A 25,793-nucleotide genomic window follows, 5' to 3' on the forward strand; every position below is an offset into this window, starting at 1 on the left:
AGAGATTCAGAGAATGGCAACAAGAATGATTCAGGGACCAGAAACAAGTCCTATGAACAGAGATGAAGGGAACTGGATATGTGAGCAAAGGGGATTGAGTAAGGATGAGATAGCACTTATGATTTACCTGAAAGATGTCACCTAGAACAAGAAAGCCCACAGCGCTCTCTCCTGTTCCAGAATGCAGAACACAGAATCGTATTTTTATGTTATATGAGGGGGAAAAATCCATCAGAGCTTCAAGAAAAACCAAACAGTAAAAGCAGTTTGAACAACCAGTTGCCAAGGGAGGTATCAGAACTGATTACCTCGATTTTTTCCCCAGCAGGGTCTTAAACTGAATTACACTTAGTTCAGGTTTCAGCATACTTAAAATAGACCATTTAAATCAATGGTGCTGAGCTGTCAATCCAATTGTCTGTTAACAACAACAAGGCCCTTTCAGTATACAGTAGAATTGCCCCCTTTGGAAAAAAAACACCACCCTGTGTATATTCTCTGCAAGGCCAAGAAAATGTGGTAAATTGAACAGTTGTATTAAAACAGATGTCCTGTTTAGGCAGGAAGGAAGGAAGGAAGGAAGGAAGGAAGGAAGGAAGGAAGGAAGGAAGGAAGATTGTATTGCAACATATTGGCTTTTTAATGTGAATGTTTTATTTATTATTTTTTGAATATTTACATCCAGCTTTCTGTTCAGTAGCAACGAAGCAGTTCATGGTGTTTCGAATACAGAACAAAACAGTAAATTAAATATATATTTATACAGTAAAGAAACCTATACTTTAAAAAGCATAAAAGGAAAGGAAAGGAAAAAAGGAAATTCTGGGAATTGAAATTCACATATCCTTAAGCTGTCAAGGTTGAGAAATACTGCTACAGCTTGATAACATATATTGCAATTTAGAATTTGTAGGAAAGTTGCTAAAGTTCAGAACTGGAAGAGGCTGACAATTGACAGGTGTTACTAAAATCTTGATGAAAAGCAGGCAAAAAGTAATATTGCCCTTGGGAAATTAATGGTATTAAGTGATAACATATGCTTGTCTGCATTTATTTCTCAATAGATCTGTCTTTGTTAAGGAAAGTCATTGATTTATTATATATCAACATCCTTGTCATGATTCGTTATAACCTATTAATTTCTCCTCCCATTTTATGTTCTTGCTTACAAATTATAACTAAAGTTAGAAAACTTGGTTTGCAGCCAGATTAGAGAATTTTGACCTTTGGGAATTTGGAACTATGGAGCCTGCAGCTCTCAGCACTGAACCATCCAACCATGCTTTGTTTTTTTGTTTTTGTCTTTTGCTGAGCTATTCTTCCTGATTGGTTATCAATCCTGCTTTACCTGTTTTGTTTTGTTTTTGTATTTTAAAATGCCAGCAACAACTTTAAGGACCTCTAGATCAACAATTAATAGATGAAATAGTAATATAGCTACTACCAGTGTGAATAATAATCTACTCTGATTCTTTCTTTAGGAATAAATTTGGATAATCATCCTAATTAATAATTATTATGTAATTAATTAATTAATTAAATTGTACACATATATTATCAGTTATGAGTGGTGCAGTGGCCTAGAGGTGAAGCTCTCACCTCACAATCAGGAGGCTGTGAGTTCGATCCTAGGAAGCGGCAGGTATATCTCTTTCTGGGCACAATAAGTAAATATCAGTTACGAACTCTGCATTTGCGACAGGAAAGGCATCCGGCCAGAAAACACTCAGTTCCATTCAGTTGCCCTGACTCCACCCCACAAGGGATATGTATGTATGTATGTATGTATGTATGTATGTATGTATGTATATATGTATATGTATGTATGTATACACACACACACACACACACACACATACACAAAATCAATTGATGATATTGTATTATGCATTGTACATTATCCATTATTTCATTAATTACATCACTTCTACTGCAATTATGGATTTTAGAGCAGGGCCCCATCCTTTTGAGCACCAGGGACTGGTTCCATGGAAAAAAGTTCCCTGCTGCCTGTATCCCACAGATGGGACTTTTCTTCTTTCCTGGTTGCTGACATGCTGGGGACCAGTGCCATCCATGGACCAGAGTTTGGCAACCAAACCAATGCTTTCTCCTTGGTTGTTGTTGTTTTGGCATAGTTATATATTCTACTGGTAGTGCTGTTTTTATCTATTGCAAACCACTCTGATCTTTTGAAGTTGGGTGGTGTAGAAATGTAATGAAAAATAAATATCCACAGATGTGTTCAGATAAATCTCCCAGAGATAGATTGCCAGTAGTCACATATGTGATTTGCTAGGAATCCCTCTGAGAAACCAAATTGACAAGGATTGATCTAGATCATTATGTCTGTTAAGAAGGACCAAATCATGCCAATGTTTAGGCACCAAAGTGTTTTTTGTGTGTGCAAAAAGCTTTCAAATTAGCAGATGAAAATCATTAGTTTGTTTAAGAGCATTCAATCATGGGGATTAGGAACTGAAAGACACAAAGCAAATTATTCTGTCATTTATTTATGTAGAGCAGTGTTTATGCAAAATGCTACAAGTCCTTTAACTAATTTCCAAGAAGTTAACATTTTCAGTTTCTTTTCTTCTGGCTGGATCATGACAAGCAGAAAATCAATGGGTCACATTTTCACCAGCAAACAAAAACCTGCTGCCCTGTATTGCACATATATTGGTTAATTGGAAATTGGCTGGTTACTTTGAGTTAGTTGTTCTTATAGTTCAAACTTCCTCACAGACAGGAGTGTCGAAAGTCAACATGGTTGCTATTGCATATTCAATACAAGTAAAAAAGGAGAAAGGTCTTTGATTGTATTGTTTTAGATGCCATATTGTTTTTCTTGACTCTTCCTGCAGATACTTCTTTCGTTATCAAAGTTCCATTCAATTATGTCCCAAAGGTGCTTTTTCCAGAGCTCTGAATAGCTGAATTAGCTTCTTAGATGAGAAGCGAAATGTCTTCAAAGAAAAACCAGAAAACAAGGACAAGTAGGCTGAAAAACAGCATCTTAAGCTTCTTTCTTTTTTGCAACCCCTATATGAATGTTCCTAAGATCTCTAAAGAAATGCATATATAATAAAAAACATGATGCAGATATTCAACTTTTACCCATTTCTTAACTAAATAAGCACAAGATATTCACCTTTCTTTCAAATATCTTTGAATGTATCATGAAAGCATATTTTTCAAACCAAAGAGAGGGAAAAATAGAAGACAATCTTTTTTTCTGTAAAGTGCTACTTTAAACTAGATAGTTGTTAGATATGTACGATAGAAGTCTACCTGTTTATACATATAATTCTCTCTTACTTAAACAACAATTTTTTCCACTTCAGCATCCCGTCCCATATTTTACAGGGTACCTTTCCTTGGTTTATGGGAAAACCATATTTCACTTAGAATGGATGGTAGGCTTGGTTAAAGAGTTAAATGATGAATAACATGGCCAGGCACACATGTGGATTAACCAGGCAGTTTAGCTTAATAAGTAATTCAAGTACTTATTTCTTCTTTGAAAATTGGCTTGTGGTTGATTTTGAAAACCCTGAGTAAATGGCTGACCCACAACAGACAAAATCCCCTTAATAGCTGGCCTCTGAAAATACGAACATTGATAGAACATTAAATCTGAAGGCCAAGGGATGGGTGGAAAAAGGATTGATAACCTCTGAAATGAATCCTGTAAATTTTCCCACACTGACCTTTGAAATTAATAAAATCCGTTCCATGACGTTTTGTTGGAAGTAGCTTTTTGAAGGCAATCAAACAGGTACTTTTATTTCAAATTTTGGATGGGATTGGCTACTCAAGATCAGTTTCAATGCTCAAAATAACTTCTGTTCATGTGCCTTTCGATCATGTTGAAGTGCCTGCTTTTCCACTTCAGTTTGAGGCATCAAGATTGAATGACTTGGCGTTCTGAGTTGAGGCACCATCTTAAATTTAGATTGCCAGAAGCTTCCATTTATTTATTTTATTTATTGAATAAATTTATATAAGCTTATGTTTTAATATTTAACAAACTTTATTAAACAAATTAAAAAATTAAAAAACAATTTAAAAACATATTTCCATTCATTGCAGCATATGTAGTAGTGTTCACTCACTTTGACATATTCTTAAGTATATAGAATATTACTAAATAGTATTACAATTATTTTACATTTGATTTATGTCATATTTTCATATATTTACATGGTTATTTACATATTTATACATAGTTATGCCTATTCATACCAAATTATTTCATCACACCATAACCTTTCATTTCAACTCCCTATTTTGTGTCTACCTTGCGGCCAATTATACCATAAATTCCAAATTTCATAGTACTCTGTCTTTTCTCTCTCTTTCATTTCTATTGAAAGTCTATCCCCTTCTGAACACTTTAAAAACTTTTTTATCATAATATCAGAGGGAATGCTGTCACTTTTCCAATTCTAGGTAAAGGCTATTCTTGCTTCAGTTATTATATATAAAATAATATATTGGAGTTTCTTACTAATTTTATCTCTTAATAAAAGTATTACCCAATAGGAATGTCTCTGGTCTCAATTCAATTTTCTGTTTTGTAATTTCCTCCAGCCATTTCCTAATTTTAAACCAATAATTTTTAGCTTGAGGGCATGTCCACCACATATGGAAATAGGTTCCCCGTTTATAATTAAATTTATATAAGCTTATAAGTGCTATGTGCTTAGAGTTCAAAGCATTGTTAGAGACCCCACAATCTCACTTTATGCTCTGTTTCTGTGACTCCCCTCTGGGAGGAGGTTTTCAAATATTTCTAGCAGGACTTCCAGACTCCGTAACAGCTTTGTTCCCTATGCCATCCATCTGGTAAACTCACAAGCTTCATTTTTCTTGCCATGTACATGTATACATCCAAATTAGACTGTGTTCTTTCTCTGTGACATATAATATATGTGGGTATATGCATAATTTTGTATTTATTTATTTAGCCATGTTTATGTAGTGTATATTGGAGGTGGTGACCCTTTGAGAGCTGTATGCAATGAAATTTCAATTTAGTGTACATTCAAAGTGACAATAAAGTTATTCTTAGTCAAAGTCTAAGTATGTAGCCATTCAGTTCAAATATAGGTTACTCTGGGTGGCATATTACAACAACGACAGTGGTGGGATTCAAAAAATTTTACTACCATTTCTTGTGGGCATGGCTTGGTGGGCATGTCAGGGGAAGGATACTGTAAAATCTCCATTCCCACCCCACTCCTGGGGGAAGGTTACGGCAAAATCCCATTCTCTCCCCACCCCACTAACCTGCTTTCCAGCTCCGTTCTCCTGTGCAGGGCAACACAAGAAGATCCAGCCAATCAGCTGGGACTCGAGAGGCAGAGAATAGATAGGGGCGGGGCCAGTCTGAGGTGGTATTTGCCGGTTCTCCGAACTACTCAAAATTTCTGCTACCGGTTCTCCAGAACTGGTCAGAACCTGCTGAATACCACCTTTGAGCAATGACTCAAATGGTAAGGCTACAAAGTGTATCTCTGGGTATGTGTGTGGTGCTACTAGAGCCATACTACATCTTGGCAGGTATACGTAGCATACTGATAAAACCTGACCTAAAGGACCTTCTGAGTATTTGAGAACTCTAGATACATGTACATTTATATCATTTTGAAGATTGAGAAGAGAATGACTTTTTTCTAAAGTGGATCACTAAAACTTCAAAAATTTATACTGAACAAGATTCACAACTCACAGCTCTGAGGAGGAGCTTTCACTAGTAACCTCTGAAGGAAATGTTCCTTTTTGTCTTCATAGAGGGTGTCGATTATGGGCCGATGTTTATTCAAGAACCTGACCATGTGATCTTTCCCATGGACTCAGAGGAGAAGAAAGTGTCTCTCAATTGTCAAGCCAGAGGAAATCCTGCCCCAACGTACAGGTAGCAAACATGTTTTAGCAATGGAGCTGAGCTGCCTATTTTGATTCCAAGTCAATGTACAGTAGTCCTCGACTTACAACCTTTCGTTTAGTGGCCATTCAAAGTTACAATGGCCCTGAAAAAAAATTAACCTATGACCGTTTTTCACACTTACGGCCATTGAAGCATCCCACTGAAGCATCATGCAATCAAAATTCAGACGTGTGGCAACTGTCTTGTGTTTATGATGTTGCGGTATCCCAGGGTGATGTGATCACCTTTTGCGACTTTCTGACCAGCGACGTTCATGGGGGAAGCCAAATTCACTTTACAACTGCGTTGCTAACATAACCACTGCAGTGATTCACTCAACAGTTGTGGCAAGAAAGGTCATAAAATGGGGCAAAGCTCACTTAACAACTGTCTAGCTTAACCATGGAAATTTTGGGCTCAGTTGTGGTCACAAGTCGAGGATTACCTGTATTCTGTTTTTTAGCTAAAATCTATTCCATTGTTATTTTAAAAGATTCAGTTATAAATATCTTAATCTATTCATTTATGTACCTGTCTTTTTTCTAAACGTATGCATTTGGCAAACTGGAGCAATTGTCGATATATGTATCCTTACACAAAGCATTGTCTTCCCTAATGTACATTTTTGTGCAGACTTTCCCCAATGGTGCTAATTTTTGTCTGCATTTTTAAGAATGTTACTCCAGTTTGAGTGTTGGTTCAGACTTTGAAAATTGGATCAGTTCTTATTCTTGTTAGGTTTTTTTGCTCCAAACCTAACATGCTTAATGGGTCCTTTCATCCTGCTTCCACTATTTATTATGTCCAGTTTGATAATGAAAATTCCAAATTTGCTATAGATTTTTTTTTCATTTCATTTATTTGTCTGCTAGAAAGACTTGAATTAAGAACCGTCTATGTAAAGTCAAGTGCATTTTATATATTTTTTAAGTGCAGGTTAATAATTCACCTTCATCATTTGTTGGGGAAGATGGAATCTTTTTTTAAAAAAAATCTGGAGCATTATATCTCAGATAAATAATTTGCAGGGTAATCAATTCATAGATCTGCTGTTCAAATTTTGACATTTGTTTTGTTTCTATATTGCCTTACTCCTTTAGGACTCCTGACAGTTTACAAGAGACAGTGACACAATGAAAGCATTCAATAAAACGAAATTTTAATTAGCAAATTTAAATTATATTATTAAAAATTCCTGAATTATTATTTTAACCTTTAAAAATTCTTCCACACAAGTCTGTTTTTCAGAATTTCTTAAATCTCATGTAGAGAGAAGAAGTGATACAAGTTTCTTACAGAAAAGTATTCCAGAGTGTAGTGCTATAACTAAAAAGGAACTTATTTCCAATTCTTCCCTGAAGCTAACATAGCAGGGGAACTGTCAGTAAACCTACATATGATTATTATTATTTTTATTTATTCATTTAAACATTTATGTTGCCAACCCTCTTTTAGCCTATCCTGTACAGTACCTAATCAAATGATGTACATACTGGACTGGCAGTTCTCCCTAACATAGATGGAATTCCAGGTATCTGGGTCTCCAACCATATAGAGTTTTTTAGTCAAATATACCACATTTTCAATTTTCAAGCATATAGTTAAAAGCTACACCTTTTACGTGCAGGGTTTTTTTTTTGCACAAGTTTTAGGTGCAAAAAGCAGTTCTCATCCACCATTAAGTGGGCTGTTGTATTTTGTACAAAATAATAACAACAGTGATTCTGTGTAAAGAACATTGCAACCATTTGCACAAGAGTTGATAGGGTTGCAGGTTACTGGTGCTAGAGTAAGGCTATGATTGGTGTACCAGGTAAAGCTGAGGAAAAACCTCTATTACCTGTAGACTCAAAGTAGACAAGAGGCTAATAGACATTACCCATAGACTCAAATTAGGCACGAGGCTAACCTGAGGTTGCAGTCCTGCTCCTTTAAGGAGATTGCTGTCCCACCCAAACTCACCACTGGAGCAGAAAAATCAAGTCCTTTCTGGACTTTCCAACAACGAGGGCTTGCTAGGATTCAATTTCGGCTTGTTTTCATTTCTATCAATTCCTACAATTTTTGCATATCTGGTCAAGATTTCCACTATGTACCTGGCTTGGCTTATGTTGAGTTGGTCTTCTATGTAGACTTTTATGAATATTACTTTTCAGGATATAATTTACATTATAGATTATTGAACATCTACCTTATGCTAAAAGCATTGTATGCAAAGTGTGATCAATATGTGGATGTTTAAAAAAAGATTCAGCAGCTGTCATTTACCTTCCTAGTTTATTCCTAGAGTAACCCTTGAGCACCCCTTGAACATTCTCAATAATTTTACCTATTAACATTCTGCATTTGGCAATTACAATTTCTGTAATTGCAAGAGCTATATCAAGTTTGGCATGGTATGGTGAGAGCTGGCCTTCAAAAACAGGCAATGCCAGGATCCAAGGAATAAAATTAGTGCTGTAAACTTGTGGAAGACTTAAAATGTCAAATTCTAGGGATGTGCAAATATAGAAGAAAGAATCTGGGAGTGGTGTGAAAAGGGGGAATTAGCTTAGAATCCCTACGTAGCCACAAGAGAAGTCTGTTCAACACCTTCCCCCTTGAGTGCCATTGATCCTCATCTAACTCCAAGCATGTGCCAACCATTAGTTGAGAAGATTCCGAGGCATAGATTTTTAGCAATAAATCAGCATTTTTAATAAATCACACATGGAGCTGGTCTTTCACTCCTGACAATACACTTCAGAAATGGAAGTGGTGGTGAACCTATGGCACATGTGCCACAGGTAGCACACAGAGCCCTCTTTGTGGGCATGCATGCCATCACCCCAGCTCAGCTCCACCGTGTATGCGTGTGCACCTTCTGCCGGCCAGCTGGCCTTTAGGTCTCTACTGTGCATGTAGGGGGTGTACATGCATTGCATGCATTCAGGGGGTGCACACATGTGTGAGGTGCATTGCATGTGGGGGTGCACACACGTGTGGGGGCATGCATGCAAGGACACACATGTGTGGAGGCATGCCTTGCATTTTAGGTATGTGCACACTTTGGACACTCAAGGTTTGCCATCACTGATTTAGAAGATGTCTTTCCGAATTTACATGATTGCAACCACAACACCTTCCTATTATTCACCTAAGTAGCCTGACACTTTTCAGGCATTGTACACAAAGAGTACAAGTTGGCATATAAATGTAATAAATAAATAGAAAAACAGGCACCACTGCTTCAAGATCTGCATTACCAATAATGAAAGAATGCTAAGGAATCCCAAAGAAGATTGAAATCGGTCAATAGGATTGCCAAATAAATAATAAACAAATGGAGCTTCAAGAGGCAGGAATAATTGTAATTATGGTACATAATTAAGGCACTAGAGACAAGTGATTAAATTTCTTTTGATGTTTTCCCAGTTTAATTAATCAACAAAGTTCTGATAGCCAAACAGAGAAACAAACACCTATATGTGGTTTCTGAATATAAGATGGATAAGAAACAAAGAAAGAATATCAGAATTAAGATAAAATTACATAGGCTGACTGAATGTACAAGAGAATGGTTGAATGCAGGTGTGGGATCCGACAGGGTTAACTACCAGTTCGGTCATTTACGAGGTTCGGTGATTTACGATGTGCTTCCCTGCATGCTGCCAATCGTCATCAGCATGCTGCGTGCAGAGAAGCAGCCTTTCAAAAAAAACCTGCTTTTTCCTGCTTTTTTAACTGCAGCTGTGCCTCGCATGGCAGCGGAAGTTGAAAAAATCAGGAAATAAAGATCAGGTAAGAGCCCGGGGTGGGCATGTAGGCAAAAACATCAGCAGACATAGAACTGGTTCTATGTCTGCTGCTCTTCAGAGCTACTGGTTCTACAGAGGTGGACAGAACCGGTAGAAACCCACCCCTGGTTGAATGTGTAATCATGCTAAACTTTCATACTTTTCACACAGTTTGCATCTCAGAAATATGGACAGAGTTGGGTACACCAGGAGAAAATACATTAGAAAATGTGTATTGGAAATATAAATACAAAATGTTTTCTAAAAAAATGTACTCTAGAAAATACCCATGCATCTGAATATTTTGCATAGGAATGTTATGCAAATTTCTAAACTGAAAGTCAAATAAAAGTGACCCCATTAATTGCATCAAATTTTCCTTTCAGCTGTCTATTTCTTCTTGAAATTTATTAAACTATTTACTTTTCTTCCCTTCCAAGGTGGCTCCAGAATGGAACCGAGTTAGACATAGAAAGTGATTACCGCTACAGTGTAATAGAAGGAAGCCTTATTATCAACAATCCCAATGAATTAAAAGATGCTGGGCAATACCAGTGTTTTACCACCAATGTCTATGGTAGCATTTTGAGCAGGGAAGCAACACTTCAATTTGCATGTAAGTAAGAATTTTGTTATCCCACTTTTTTACCATTTGGATAGAGATAATGACGTCACATTGAAACAATATGGGGAAAAAAAGTCTAATTGCATCATGAAGAACCAGACAATTATATTCATATCTACGAATGTAGGAATTTGCTCTATACAGGTGGTCCTCAACTTATAACCATTCCTTTAGCAACCTTACAGCACTGGAAAAAAAATGACTATATTTCATACTTACGACCATTGCTGCATCCCCGTAGTCATGTGATCAAAATCCAGACGTTTGGCAGCTGGCTTGTATTTTTGATGGTTGCAATGTCCTGGTATCATATGTTCAGCTTTTGTGACCTTCTGACAAGCAAAGTCAATGGGGAAAAGAAATTCACTTAAAAGCCATAAGATTAACTTAGCTACAGTGATTCACTTAATAACGGTGGCAAGAAAGGTTAACAACTCACTTAACAACTGTCTTGCTTAGCAATTGAAACTTTAATCTGAATTGTGATAGAATAGAATAGAATAGAAGAGAAGAGAAGAGAAGAGAAGAGAAGAGAAGAGAATAGAAGAGAATAGAAGAGCTTTATTGGCCAAGTGTGATTGGACACACAAGGAATTTGTCTTAGTGCAAATACTCTCAGTGTACATAAAAGAAAAGATACATGAGTCAAGAATCATCGGGTACAACACTTAATGAGAGTGAGTCATAGGGTACAATAAGCAATCAAATCATACTAGGAAACAGTCAATAAAAATTGTTAGGATACAAGTGACAAGGTTACAGTCATACAGTCATAAGTGGGAGGAGATGGGTGAAAGGAAGGATGGGAGGATTAATAGTAATAGTAATGCAGACTTAGTAAATAGTTGCACAGTACTGAGGGAATTATTTCTTTAGCAGAGTGATGGCATTCAGGAAAAAATATCCTTGTGTCTAGTTGTTCTGGTGTGCAGTGCTCTATAGTGTCGGTTTGAGGGTGGGAGTTGAAGCAATTGTTTCTTTGGCATGAACCTTCTTGCTAACAATTTAGCAAGCACATTCAATTACAACTGATCCTTTCATAATTTGGATAAATCCAATAATTCTGGTGGAGTATTGCATGTATGTATTGTTATAGAACAGGTATGCCAAACTCAAGGCCTGTGGGCCAGATCTGGCCCACAGGGCTGCCCTGGGAACAGCAAAGGACTGCCTCATGATGCCTCTGCCAGTGAAAATGGAGCTTGGGGCTGCACATGCCCCCAGGCCCTATTTTCGGCTGTGATGGCCTCCTGCAACCCATTGCCAGTGAAAATGGAACTCAGGGTGACTGCATGCACACACACACACGAACTCCATTTTTGCTGGCAGTGGGCTGCAGGAGGCCATCCTTTTCAAAGAAGAAAAGGAAGGAAGGAAGGAAGGAAGGAAGGAAGGAAGGAAGGAAGGAGGGAGGGAGGGAGGAAGGAAGGAAGGAAGGAGGGAGGAAGGAAGGAGGGAAGGAGGGAGGGAGGGAGGGAGGAAGGAGGGAGGGAAGGAAGGAAGGAAGGAGGGGGAAGGAAGGAAGGAAGGAAGGAAGGAAGGAAGGAAGGAAGGAAGGAAGGAAGGAAGGAAGGAAGGAAGGAAGGAAGGAGGGAGGGAAGGAAGGAGGAAGGAAGGAAGGAAGGTAGGAGGGTGGGAGGGAAGGAGGGAGGGAGGGAAGGAAGGAAGAGAGAGGGAGAGAAGGAAAGAAGGAAGGAAGGAGAGAGGGAGGGAAGGAAGGAAGGAAGAAGGGAAGAGGGAGGGAGGGAAGGAAGGAGGGAGGGAGGGAGGGAAGGAAGGAGGGAAGGTAGGAGGGTGGGAGGGAAGGAGGGAGGGAAGGAAGGAGGGAAGGAAGGAAGGAAGGAGGGAGGGAAGGAAGGAGGGAAGGAAGGAAGGAAGGAAGGAAGGAAGGAAGGAAGGAAGGAAGGAAGGAAGGAAGGACGATTATTGTAATGACAGTGAGGAAGGGACTGAGAGAAGTCCTGCCTTAGCATTTCAGGTGCCCCTGGCATGAGTGTCATCAAGCTGGCCGCATCCACCCTGGCCATGCCCCCCCAGCACCCCCGAGGTCAAACACAACCCTGATGGGGCTCTCAATGAAATCAAGTTTGACACCCCTGTTATAAAACAATGGGTTTTGTTGTACTCTTCTGTTTTAGTTAATATGTTAATTCATTCATTGATTCATTTTACATTATAATGGCATTATTGATTCTTAGTAACCAGATAAGTAGATTTTTTCATGATGGTCTTTTCTTAACCTGGTCTTTTCTTAACCTGGCATTCAACACCGCCCAGAGTTCACTATAATAAAAAATAGAATGAATTGAATCAATCCACCTTGCTATTAGTTGTCCCTTCTCTTTCCTTCCACTTTTCTCAGAATCTTCTCTAGAGCAGCAAATACTTCACAATTATTTTATTCAATTTGCCTTTCTTCTCTTGAACGAAAAGATGTGGAACAACTTCGTCACATCTCTAAAGTTCCCCAGAATGAAAAATATCCTCTCAAAATGTAGTAATTTGAGTTTATTTCCGTGCTGACAAGGCATTTGAATTGATAATGTGACATCTCTGACTTCCCTCACAGCCCGCTGAGTGTAAAACCTGGAAACTGCAAGCCATCGATCAAAAGTTTAATTCTTGCAAATTTGTATCAGATGCAAAACGAATTTAGAGCAAGAATCCCATGCTGTTCTCAGCTTTATCTCAATATTGCCACACAATTGAATTGATAGGGTACATTTAAATACACAGTGTGATGCTTTCTAGTGGATTTGGATGATTTGGTAATCTGACACATATTTTTTCTGACATAGAGGAATCCCAAAGACCTATGATGGTAGCAGCAAGAATTCATATTAGAGGCTAGAAAAGCCTTCATCCTCACCAATAAAGGCCAATTTTCCACAGTGGAAAATGCATGGAGGAATTGGGCAACAACCCTGCTGGAAGGATAGAGGCTTTGAATAGTTCAAACTTTCTACACCCTCAGCCCAATCCCCAAATTTGAAGGAGGAAGGGAATAGGCAATATGCCTGCCATAGTACTTTTTTAAAAAAAATCAGGTCCTCTTCTTATGAAACAGTAATGATGGTGATGGTGATGTTATAAATTCATTGTTATCCGACTCCTGATGATTCTATGGGCCTGGTCTCTCCACATCTTCCAATCTTGCACTACTTCTTTGAGTTGTTCTATGCTCTGGATGGTATCAGCTTTGATGGTGTGTTCTTCATCTTCATCTTCACTGTGTTCTTCAATGGCCTGATTTCCTTTTACCACTAATATCTTCCAAGCACAATTGGTTTCTCCAGTGAATTCACCTGCATGACATGACCAAAATAAGTGAGATGCAGTTTTATGATGTTTGCCTTCTATTGGCATATTTGGTATTTAAAAAAAAATGTAACAAGTAAGAAACTAAGAAGCTGCATATCACCGGTCTATAGCATGATTTCTCCCTTTTAAGTATGTCTGTTATCAAATACATCAACCAAATGCTTTTCAGAGAGGGAGTTTTACTGCTCACAGCCTTGTGGCACCTGGTATGTGTCAGCGACAACAGCTACCACAGGAGCACAGATCGTAGAGTGCAGTCTACTTTCTGTATTCCAAAGCCCGTCTGTTTTAGATGTGCAAGTAGAGAATATTATTTTTGCTTAGAGACAGCTAGACCAAGCATGAAGCCCTCTCCAAGAACCTAACAGCATTTAAGTGACACTAATAGCAGAAAGTAAGAAAATATCCAAAATGCTCAGGATACGGATGCTATGGTTTTAAAATATTAACAATGTTCGATGCAAATATGATTGCTGCTGCAACATTGCAGAATTATATTTCATCTGTCTTTCCTTGGCTCCAAAGTGTGTTTCCATTCATTTTCAGTGGGAACTCAATGTCAGGGCTCCAACAAATCCACCCCCATTCAAATCAAAAGTTTTTTAGGCGCATCTCAGAGAAAGGAAAATTGATTAATTAGAAGTGGCCATGTTGGTGTTAGCTGGGTGCAGCTGATACTAAATTACATCATACAATTCCCCCTTGACCCTGGTCTTCCCCCCACCCCCTGGATATTACTTGTCCAATGGGACACTTCCATCTCCAAGAGTCATCCGTCATGCTGTCCAATAACCTTCTTACACTCAGACAACTTTGGGCTGCTGGGGTGATTATCTAGGCATTTAAGGAATGCCTTGTTTTCCCCCACTCCCTTTTTCTGACAGATAAAAAGACCAAAGGAGTATCTTTTTAGTTGTCACTCAACTGAACAGGATTATTCAGCAAGTAATTAAAATGAACAGACTGATAAAGGAAGTATGTCTGAAATGGTTAAGTCTTGGTCCACTTTTAGGGAGAATATGATGACAACAGTTTTAGGCAACTAAACATGGATCAATGACAAGTTATCAATACATAGCGATAACTCTACCAGCAGCACATATTTGTCAAGACTTATCAGCTTCTATTCTCAGGCTCTCATGAATATCCATAATTACATGCCCATGAGACGCAAGAGGCACCTTGATGAGATACCTCTTGAGCAATCAAGTCAATTACACCAGAATGATTCAGATCTACAACTGCTTAGGTCAACGCTTTTTGACGAGGGCATGAGCATACTTCACTTAAGCCTGAAGTCAATACTGACACTAGGCCTTTTGAAAGAAGAATGAAGTGCAATTAAAGTGATGCTTGGGGGTGCGGGGGGAATTATGGCATAGCAATGCATGGAATTCAGTCAGGAATTGTAAAAATTGTGCTGATAAGACAATGTGCAATCTCTACTTTAGGGAAGATCAATGTAAAACAGGAAAATATCTCTATGGAAATAAGCGATTAGTCTTATTCTTCCTAATGCAATAAAGGAGAGTGGCTTTATTTGCAATTCATTAGATAAATATCTAATGCACATGTCTGACAATGAACAGGATTGATAACTGGCTGGGTTGGTTTGTTAATTTACATCCTAATTGATGACTCTCCTATTATAATGAAGTAAAATGCCCTCTGTTCATAGATTATTTTGTTGTTTGAGGTCTTGGTAGGACGGTATGATTTAGATGCTGCCCTCCAAATCTCTTCAGCAGATTTCTCAATTTCACTTTCTTCCCCCCAAGTTTATTCTGTTGATTGTTTCTGGCTCCTTAAATCTATTTTCCATTTAGGATACAGAAAGACAAGTACCGATTAGCTATAACTCATATTTCCCTTTGTCAATGGTTGCAGTATAATAACTATTCACTGACAGGCAGGATAAGAAGTCCTCAGTGACACAGACAAATAAATCAATAGGTACTGGGAGACAGCCTTTATGCTGCATGTTTCATCCTGAAGACTACTGACAGTTTGCTGGAGTCCTTGGCATCACCTGCAAACTGCTTTGAATGAGCTTTACTGTCTTTGATGGGTCATGATAATTACTACATACATTAGACCCAGTCCCATTCTTATCAAACCTTAGTGAGCACATAGACGGTTGGTTAGATTTAAATTTATGTCTGCTGAAAGTGGGACCATGAATCTTGGAAGCACAGTCAAAATAGGTCTATTGTGCAAGGTATTCAAGAAAACACATACAGACAAGCACATGATAATCAGTGGTGGGATTCAAATTTTTTTATTACCGGTTCTGTGGGCATGGCTTATTTGGTGGACGTGGCTTGGTGGTCATGTGACTGGGTGGGCGTGGCTTGGTCATGTGACTGAGTGGTGTGGCTTGGTGGTCATGTGACTGGGTGGAAGTGGTCAACTTGACATCATTCACATCAAGGGGTGCCTTGCCTGACCTCAAGGAGATACAATTTCCCTCTCTATTTATTTACTATTATTGAACAATCAAAATACACTATTTAATCCTATGTATATATGCCATATGTGTACATACATATTACATAGTATAGTATAAAGGCACACAAAAAGATACATTATCTACTATATACACTGTATGTGTATGTACACACAGACATAGCTCTTCTAAAACTGTATACATTCAACCTCACTGTGTTTGGAAAAACACACCCATAGTCCACTTTCTGCCATACATTTAACTATAACATCTGTACATTAGAACATTGCACATATCTTCAGATTTACTTCCCTAGCCTGCACATGACTGTTAGACCCAAGAGATATCATGGATTGAGTAAAATGTGGTGAAACTCACTTAACAATGCTCTTGCATAGCAACCAAAATTTTGGGCTCATTTGTGGTCATAAGTGAAGGACTATCTTTGCCTTCCTCTGCAAAGGAAGTAAACTCCTCTGCCAATTTTCCTCTCTGTTAGAGGCACCAAAATACTTCAGATTCCAAGTGATATAAAGTCTCCTGCTGGAGCAGGGGGTTGGACTAGATGGCCTCCAAGGTTCCTTCTAACTCTGCTATTCTATGATTCTGTAAGGATCTCCTGCTGGAGCAGGGCGTTGGACTAGAACAGGGGTCTTCAAACTTGACAACTTTAAGACTTGTGGACTTCAACTCCCAGAATTCCTCCTCCAGTCATGTTAGCTGAGGAATTCTGGGAGTTGAAGTCCACAAGTCTTAAACTTGCCAAATTTGAAGACCCTTTGATTAGAATATTTCCCTCTCTCTTCCCCCCCTCTCTCTCTCTCTTTCTTTCCCTCTCTCTTTCTCCTTCTCTTTCCTACTCTCTCTTTTTGTTTCGCTCTCTCTCTTTCCCTCTCTTTCTATCCCTTCCCTTCCCTCTCTCCTTCTAAAGTTAGGAGAGGTGACCCACCTGAAACAAATAAACACACACACACACACACACACACACACACACACACACACTTCCAAGTGCCCACCTGAAACAAACACACACACCCCACTCTCTCTTGTGATACTGGTCTGGAACAAACTGATTCAGCAAGCTCCAGATCAGTGGGAGAACGAAGAAAGCTTGTGGAGGTTCTCCGGCGGGTAGCGGGCGGCAGGGCTACCCTGGGAGTTCCCGCCCTCCCTTTTGGGGCGCTGCTGCCATTCACTTCGCAGCCCACACTCATATCCAAAACACTGCCCTTAGCAACAAACACCGCACCTCCTCGTGCATCCCTTGCAGCTCCCCAGGCAGCTCCCAATGCTCATCCTGCAGCTGCGCCTCCCTGTTCACCCCTCGCCTTGCCCCAACAGGGCAGCTGCACCAGCCAGGACCAGCAACAGACCTCCACCTCTTCCACTTCCCTTGAAGTCCTTGCCCCGTGCTGCCCCACACCTTTGCCACTCATTGGGGAGGACCCGGAGCACAAAACGTTTGAACAACAAAATAATCTGCATTTTGTCCAGATCCTGGCAGCTGCGCCCGTGTCTTTCTTCCTTCCCCCCCACCAGGGAGAAGGAGGAAAAGGGCAATGGAGGCTTGAGCATGCTGTGCCCATATTTTTCTTTGTCCCTCTTCTGGGAGAAGGAGGAAGAGGGCAGCAGAGGGTTGAGCATGGGGAGAAGGAGGACGTGGGTGGACAAAAGGAAATAAATGAACGTCCACAGTGGTGGTATTCCGGGAGGTCAGGACGGGCAAAGTACCTGGGCTGCTGCACGTGGGCACCTCCGCCACCCCTCTCAGCCCCAGCACAGTAGAGAAGCCCCTCAAGGGCTGCCCTCCCACCCACCCACTGGCCAGGCCAGGCTAGGCTGGAAGTGGCGCGTCTCCTGGGAGGAGGAAAAAACAAGTGGCGCTGCTGTTCTGGCCTCCGTTGCCCACGTCTTCCTTCTGGAGGGGGGATGAAGAAAGGTGCGGCCGTAGCAAATTGCGCACAACATGTGCAGCCTGGGACATCCACCCTCCAGGTCCTGCCAGATGAGCCCGGGGGTGGGGGGGAACAGCTAGCTAGGCTGCGCCAGCAATGAAGCGAGCCAAGTGAGCCCGGGAATGGTGGGGGGGGCAAGCTCGGGGATGGTGGGGAGGGAAGGCAAGCTCCGGGGATGCTGGGGGCAGCTACCATGACTCACAGTCTTACCTTTCAGCAGGAAGATCAGAGCTGCTCAGTTGGGGCATAGGTCCAAGCACCATGTGGGAAGGCAGATTAAGCCACGAGGACCCAGTGAGGAGTGACTGGGTGTGGCGAGCATCAGGCAGGGCAAGTGAGCAAGCTGCGACCAGGAACCAGTTCGGGGGCATGGCCAGCCAGAAGTCGCTACCTGTTCGGTGACCCACGCCAAATTATCGCTCCCAGTTCTCCCGAGTAGGTGTGAACCAGCTGAATATCACCTCTGATGATAAGAGGTACCATAGGTGAGTCTTCTTTGTAGGAGCAGGAAGTGTCATGACAATATTGGAACACCGACTCCATGAATCTTCCCTTGTCTAGAAATTTTAGGATGGAATTTGGAGAGGATTGGTCTGCAGACACTTCTGTTTTCTGCCTCATACTCTACATGAATTCATGCTTTTTAATTTAATTACTCCTTTTTTTAGGGACATGGTGGCTCAGTGGCTAAGATGCTGAGCTTGTCGATCAGAAAGGTCAGCAGTTTGGCAGTTCAAATCCCTAGCACCGGGTAACAGAGTGAGCTCCCATTACATGTCCCAGCTTCTGCCAACCTAGCAGTTCAGAAGCATATAAAAATGCAAGTAGAAAAATAGGGACCACTTTGGTGGGAAAGTAACAGTGTTCCTTGCGCCTTTGGCATTTAGTCATGCCGCCACATGACCACGGAGACATCTTCGGACAGCGCTGGCTCTTCGGCTTTGTAACAGAGGTGAGCACTGCCCCCTAGAGCTGGAAACGACTAGCACATATGTGTGAGGGGAACCTTTACCTTTTATATTCCTTTTGGATTTTCAGTATTAGTACTCAGTTGTTCTGACCCAAACCTTTTTTCAAGGAAACAAACACCAAACAGAAGTAAAAGTAAAACCTTTTAATGCTTCTCTGCAAATTCCATTTATTCGCAGTTAAAAGGCTATTAAACTAATTGTCTCTGATAAGAACAAACCTGGCCAAGGTTGTGCAAGGCTCCCAAAAGCACTAGATTAAGTTGCCAAGAAATATTCCAAACAAAATGTCTTCAAACACAAACCATGATAGTCTGAACTTCCACAAGGCTTGAAGTGCAAGAAGTTCTTTGCTTCCTGCAAAGAATCTCGGTCTCTCAAGCTGGCTTTTGTCTCTTAAGGGAGGGGCCATTACCTTGCAGCCTTACTCCCGAGTCACCCATGCTGCTGCAGCTGCTCTTTCCTTTGAGCAGCCCTGCGCATACGCGCACTAGGCACTCCTCGGGGTCCTCTGCATCACTGCTGCCAACCTCCACAATCTCCGAAGACAATACTCCACTCCTGATAGTCCTGGCCCCATCTCTACATCACACACAGGCCCCTCATCTGAGTCCTCACTCTCTGAGACCTCAGCCATCTGCACCTGCTGCCAGCGAATCACAACATCAGTTCGGTCTAGTGGTTCAGGTTAGAAAGCAGGAGACTGTGAGTTCTAATCCCACCTTAGCCATGAAAGCCTGCTGGGTGATTTGGGTCAGTCACTTTCTGTCGTCCCAATTCACTTCTTAGGATTATTGTTGTGGAGAAAATAAGAGGAGGAAGATGTGTTTGATATGTTGGCCTATTTGTAAAAATAATAATGGTGGGATATAAATAAATAAACCATACCATAGTATCATGTTCCCCCACCTTTTCTCCTGCTGCTGATTACATTGTGTTTTCAGTCACACACAATTTCCTTCCTTTCTGAACCTTCATGATAGGGGACACAACACACTTTTTTTAAAAAAAAAAATTGGTCTCTCTTTAACTTTTTTCTCTCTCTTCATACCCACTATGATGTGTTATGGATAAGAAGAAACAGCTGTTTCCCACTGTTGATTCTACATGGCACAATTATAACAATTAAAACACCCACACAGAATCAAAACGCTAAATCTTTTTTTTTCCAACAAAATAATATACGGTATGTGCAGAACAATATAGATAGTCAGCTAAAAAAAAACCTATGCTGGTGGAAAATTAATGGAGTTGCAATAATTAGATCTATTAGATAAATACACTTATTGTTCTGACCCATGCCCTTTTCTAACAAATCAAACACAATCCAAAAGGAACAGAAACCTTGTAATTCTTTTACAAAATAATTAGCTGTGATAAGCACAAGCCTTGCCAAACTGTGCAAGACTTGCCAAAAGATAACAGACAAGAAAATAATTTGCAATACAAGAATCTTCAAATACAAACTCGGGATACTGGAATGTCCATGAGGCTGGAGTTTCAAAATGTCTTTGCCTTCTGCAAAGTATGTTTGTTTCACAGCTGGCTTTTATCTTCTTGAAACAGGGGCCATTACCTTGCAGCCTTACTCCCGAGTTGCCCGTGCTGTTGTAACTGCTCTTTCCTACAAGCAATCTTGCACACATGCACAATTGGCACAGGCTCCTCGGGAACCTCCTCATCATTGCTGCCAGCCCCCACAATCTCTGAAGGAGCAGTCCACTCCCTTATGGTCCTGGCCCCTCATCTGAGTCCTCGCTCTCCTCAGCCCTCCGCACCTGCTGCCAGCTAACCACAACACTTATAGAGTTAGTTGCCTTTTTTGCTTTTTGTTACCTTCTCCTGTACCTTGCAGAAGCAGGACACAGGTTGGTGTTGACTGAATGCATTTTTCTTAGGTATTTTTCTGCTAATAATGTCATTCATTAAAGAGAATGGTGCAGTGGCCTAGCGGTGGAGCTCTCGCCTCACAATCAGGAGGCTGTGAGTTCGATCTTACATAGTGACAGATATTTGTCTCTCTGGGCACAATGAGTAATTATCTGCTGCGAACTCTGCATGGGTGACAGGAAGGGCATCCGGCCAATAAACACTTAGCTTCATTCAGCCCAGATTCCACCCTAGCAAGAGATTACGGAGTCATTAAAAGACCAAAAACAAAGTCATTCATTAAAGAAAGCTTCTTTTTTAAAAAGCTGTAAAAAAATCAACAATATATGTTAAATAATTCCAACAGTAGAACTGATTGCCCAGATAGATTTGATAAGGGGGCAGAGGTTTAAAATAGAAACATATTTCTGCACATAGTTATAGCTACCAAATATTTGGGTGTAGAGATAAGGGGATTAACTTCACTAAGCACCATTAAATTATGAAAATCACTGGCAAATCATGTCATGTTTACGTTGTTTTATTACACAGTTTTGATCATTAATTGTAACCTTGGTATTAATTATTTGGTAGAGGTTTTTTCTGCTAATTGATCTTTTTTCTCTAGATCTCAAATTATTTCTATCCTACATATTAGAGGACATTACCTTTTCCTGGCTTGCTTATGTATTTATTTTATTGATTGATTGAATAAATTTCTGGAAGCCATTGTACAGTCTTCACAATCCCAATTTGATATTTGTTACAAAATTGGGAGGATTAATTCTCATTTACCAATTTGGTTTGATTTACAGAGTGTAGGTACTTTTTGAGGAGTTGTCATCTTGCCAATGATTTCTGTTTAAAAAATGCTAAATTTTAGTAAGGTGCAATCAGAAATAAACCAAAGAGAATTCTCAATTCTCATCCATTTCAGCTAAATTCAGTTGTTTGAGTTTTTTCAATGTTAGACAGCAATCACTTGTCCCTGCTTGCTTGCTTGCCTTTTCCTATTAATATGTATGATGTCTATCATAGACAAAGCCTTGGCAGCCTTAACTAAGTCTTATGGAAAAAATAGCTGGATATTCAGGGATTCATCCATAGACCTTTAAGAATCACACACTCAAAGCCATTCGCTTGGAAGGATGAATCGATATCTCAATTTCTCTCAGTCTCACATCTCAAGAAATTTTCAAATATAGTTTAAGTCCTTTCTTAAAAACAACAACACAGAATTGTCACCCATCCCTGGTTATGCCAAGGTTTTTGTAGCCCAGAAAACAGAGTATCTTGCCCCCAGATACACTTGTGTATTCAAATAATTCATTCAGGTTTCTATTTTGTGCCTGCTAAATATTTTTTTAAAGAAGAATTAGGATGTGAAGGGAATGGAAGGGACAATGTATCAATAGCAGCTGGCCATAACTGTTTCTTCGAGCACATCAGCTTCCATAAATTATCCAGTTGTGTGGCAGGAAGTAAAAATGGCTTCTTGTAATCAATCCAAGCTACATTCAGTTCCTTCTCTTGCAGCTTTCCAAAATCATCTTGTCAATTAACAGCTGCTCTTTGGGCAGTTTCCTTTCTGTCAGGTAGAAAAGAAATAATAATAATGAATAATGAATGATGATGATGATAATCATCAATAATATTTGTGATACATTTTTGAATGTTCAGTTGACTGAGTTTCATGTTTAATGAATAAAAGAGATAATAATGTTGGTTGTCATCTTCATACATTTTCCTTTAAGTATCTAGGATACCAGGATTTATGGTCTTGTTAATTATCTTTTGCTGCTAGGTATGCATAAAAATTGTAAATGCATAATATTTAAATAAATTAAATAAATAAATACTACCAGGAGATATAGATATCTGATCCAAGGGAAGAAAAGTAAGCAAAAAAATAATAATAATTGCAATCTACAACCTTTGGTGTAAGAATGTCCTTGGAACACTGCCACGTGATTGGATTAAATGCCTAGAAATAACAAGAGGCAGTAAAAACATCAGAAGTTTTGTGCAAAGATCAATGGCCCGATGGAAGTCACAGTTGCTGATCAATGGGGATAGACTGAGATGTTACCACTGAGAGAGAAACCTTTAACCACTATTGTTTGTCATTGCAGTTTTCTCTGTCAACAGTATACAGCATGGCTATCAAACAGCAGAAACATTAGCAACAATTCTATTTCAGATGGTGTTTTTCTATAGAACTTCAGATCACTTGAGAGCTATGTACTTTAGAGAAATGATGACAGCATTTTTAACCATTTTTAACTATGGTTTTGGCAAAGTTTGCCAGAATGCAATGGAAAACTGTAAACGATTAAAGCTTAATTTATTTGATAGCCTAAACTAACAGAACTTATGACTGCCTTTCCCAGCTTTTGTGTTTAACTACAAATTTATAAGAAAAATGTGTAACTAAAAATTTTTGAACAGTGTTCATTGTTCTTAAAACAGCATCGACATAGGAGATACATAGATTAATCTAGAAAAAAAAAAAAGGAAAAGAAAGGTAGAACCAGAATGCAATGGTAAATTATAGTGTGGAGATATACTGTATAGATTTTTTTTCTATCATTGCATATATTATATTTTGAATTGGGTAATATAACCGTAAAAGCTAACTGTAGCTCATAATTAAAGTCATGCATATTAATTATCTGCTGTAATATGTTACCCTTCATCAAATATGGTTGCATCACAACTTCAGATGTTCCAGGCATTGTTTGGATGACATTAAATTAGTGAGTAAAAATAATAAGGCGGGAAAAGAGCATGACCCTCCAATTAAATTTATCAGTAGGAAGAGACAATTCTTCTTTATAGAGATCCTTCCTCTTAGAAAAAGAAAAGTATTGGACTGCACTATAAGGTTCTTTAAAACAGGGATCCCCAACCCCTTGGCTATGAACCAGTATCGGTCCATGGCCTGTTGGGAACCTGCTTTCCAGCTCCGTTCTCCTGTGCAGGGCAACGAAAGAAGACCCAGCCAATCAGCTGGGACTTGGGAGGCAAAGAATAGATGGGGGCGGGGCCAGTCAGAGGTGGTATTTGCCGGTTCTCCAAACTACTCAAAATTTCCGCTACTGGTTCTCCAGAACTGGTCAGAACTTGCTGAATACCACCTCTGCTACACAGTCTCTCAGTTTAACCAAAAATGTATACGTCATATGAATCCAGTGCAAACTAGCATATTAGATTATGGGGACCACTAACATAATGTACCATGTAATAAACAGTAATTCTTGGTCGTGGAGTGGAAGGTGATTGAACACATTGAACTATGGAAATTCCATTTAAAACTATTTGGGAATAGCTCCATACTGTGGACCAGACCATTAATATTTTGGAGCAATTTTTTTTTCAGACAGGTTTCTCAATTCATGGCTTACGTCTGAGTAAACATAATAAATAATGTCTTTCCTTGAACCGAAAAAAAATGAGGGGTGGAAGAACTGAAACCTAACCTCAGACATTGGTCAATTCTTTTGTTTTCCAAACAGCTTTAATAAAATGAGCTAACAGATGTGAACCACTAGATTATGAAAACTGCAGTAAAGTCTCATTCTCAGTACAGCTATAAGAGAAGTGAACCCCAAAGGGAAATTGCAGCTTTCTCAGACTACTTCTTGTAGCAAGACATCAACAAGGATCCACATTTTAAATCAAACTAAGTATATGTAATCCTTATAAAATTAAATTCATGATGAAGACAAAGAGAATGTATGAATATTGGGTCTTGCTTCAGTACAATTTCTCCCTCTTCTAACTTGGAAAAAAAACTCACCAACTCTGAAACAGATAACAAATATAGATTATATCTTTTGAAGATATCTGCTTGCAAATATATATACAGTAGATACTCGTATATGCATATATACAGTACATGCACTAACAAGGGTTATTTGTTTTATAATTTGAAAACTACTCAGTCACAAAAGTATGGAGTATGGAGGCATACTGTGGTCCTTCAGATGTTGCATATTAGCCTTCCTTCCTTCCCTCCCTCCCTTTTCTTTCCTTCCTTCCTTCCTCTCTCCCTCCCTTCCTCCTTGCCTTCCTGCCTCCCTGTTTCCCTGCCTCTAAGCCTCCCTGCCTCCATGCCATTCTTTCCCTCAGAATGTCATAACAACCAAAGAAATATGGTGGCACAATTTGTTTGTGTTGGCACAGCATGATAGAAGCTTGAGATGATTTAGGGCCTTGGGGATTCTCAGCTTCAACATCCTATCCCATTTAAGTCTGTCACAGAAGAAATTAGAGAAAATGTGGGGTTTTCTTTGTAATGGATTGAACAAGCTCAGAGGCTGATAAGGATGTAGGACAAGAATGTATTCTCTTCTTTTCTAGGCTTAGATATCTAACATCTGAAAAGGATGGTTGGATACTCCTATAGCACATGGTCATTAGATTCTAACTTAAATCTTTAGCAATACCAATAGCAATAACACTTAGACTTATATACTGCTTCATATTATTTACAGACTTATCTAAGCAGTTTACAGAGTCAGCTTATTGCTCCAAACAATCTGGTTCCTCATTTTACTGACCTTGGAAAGATGGAAGGATGAGTCAACCTTGAGCCGGTCAGGATTGAACTCCTGGTAGTGGGCAGAGTTAGCCTGCAATACTGCATTCTAACCACTGTCTTACCATGCCTCCTCCTCCTCCTCTTCCTCCTCCTCCTCCTCCATCTTTATTATATCTATATTTTACAGATCATCATTTTTATTTATTTCTTTTTCACATGCCAAGTACATTTGTTTGAAAAATTTCTGACATTATATCTCAGCCATCAAGTCCCTATGCAAACCAGACTGGAATCGTGTAAGATCAATCTGAAAATAAGAATGTAACTCATTGCATTTCAATATGTATTTTACTTTAGC

At 39.5% G+C, this 25,793-nt stretch overlaps 1 protein-coding gene across 1 annotated transcript in view; it reads left to right on the forward strand.

Annotated features, from left to right (window-relative positions):
• The window catches only part of CNTN5 (contactin 5), a 763,035-nt gene that overhangs the window by 477,281 nt on the left and 259,961 nt on the right, over nt 1-25,793 (forward strand). The window contains exons 6-7 of the mRNA XM_087966176.1: nt 5,797-5,920; nt 10,149-10,324. Coding sequence (XP_087822302.1) covers nt 5,797-5,920; nt 10,149-10,324 — 300 coding nt within the window. The remainder of the gene's footprint in view (nt 1-5,796; nt 5,921-10,148; nt 10,325-25,793) is intronic.

This window comes from Notechis scutatus, chromosome 5, assembly GCF_049901735.1.
Source record: "Notechis scutatus isolate UNSWTSFEM ecotype Mainland chromosome 5, rNotScu1.2, whole genome shotgun sequence".
NCBI lineage: Eukaryota > Metazoa > Chordata > Lepidosauria > Squamata > Elapidae > Notechis > Notechis scutatus.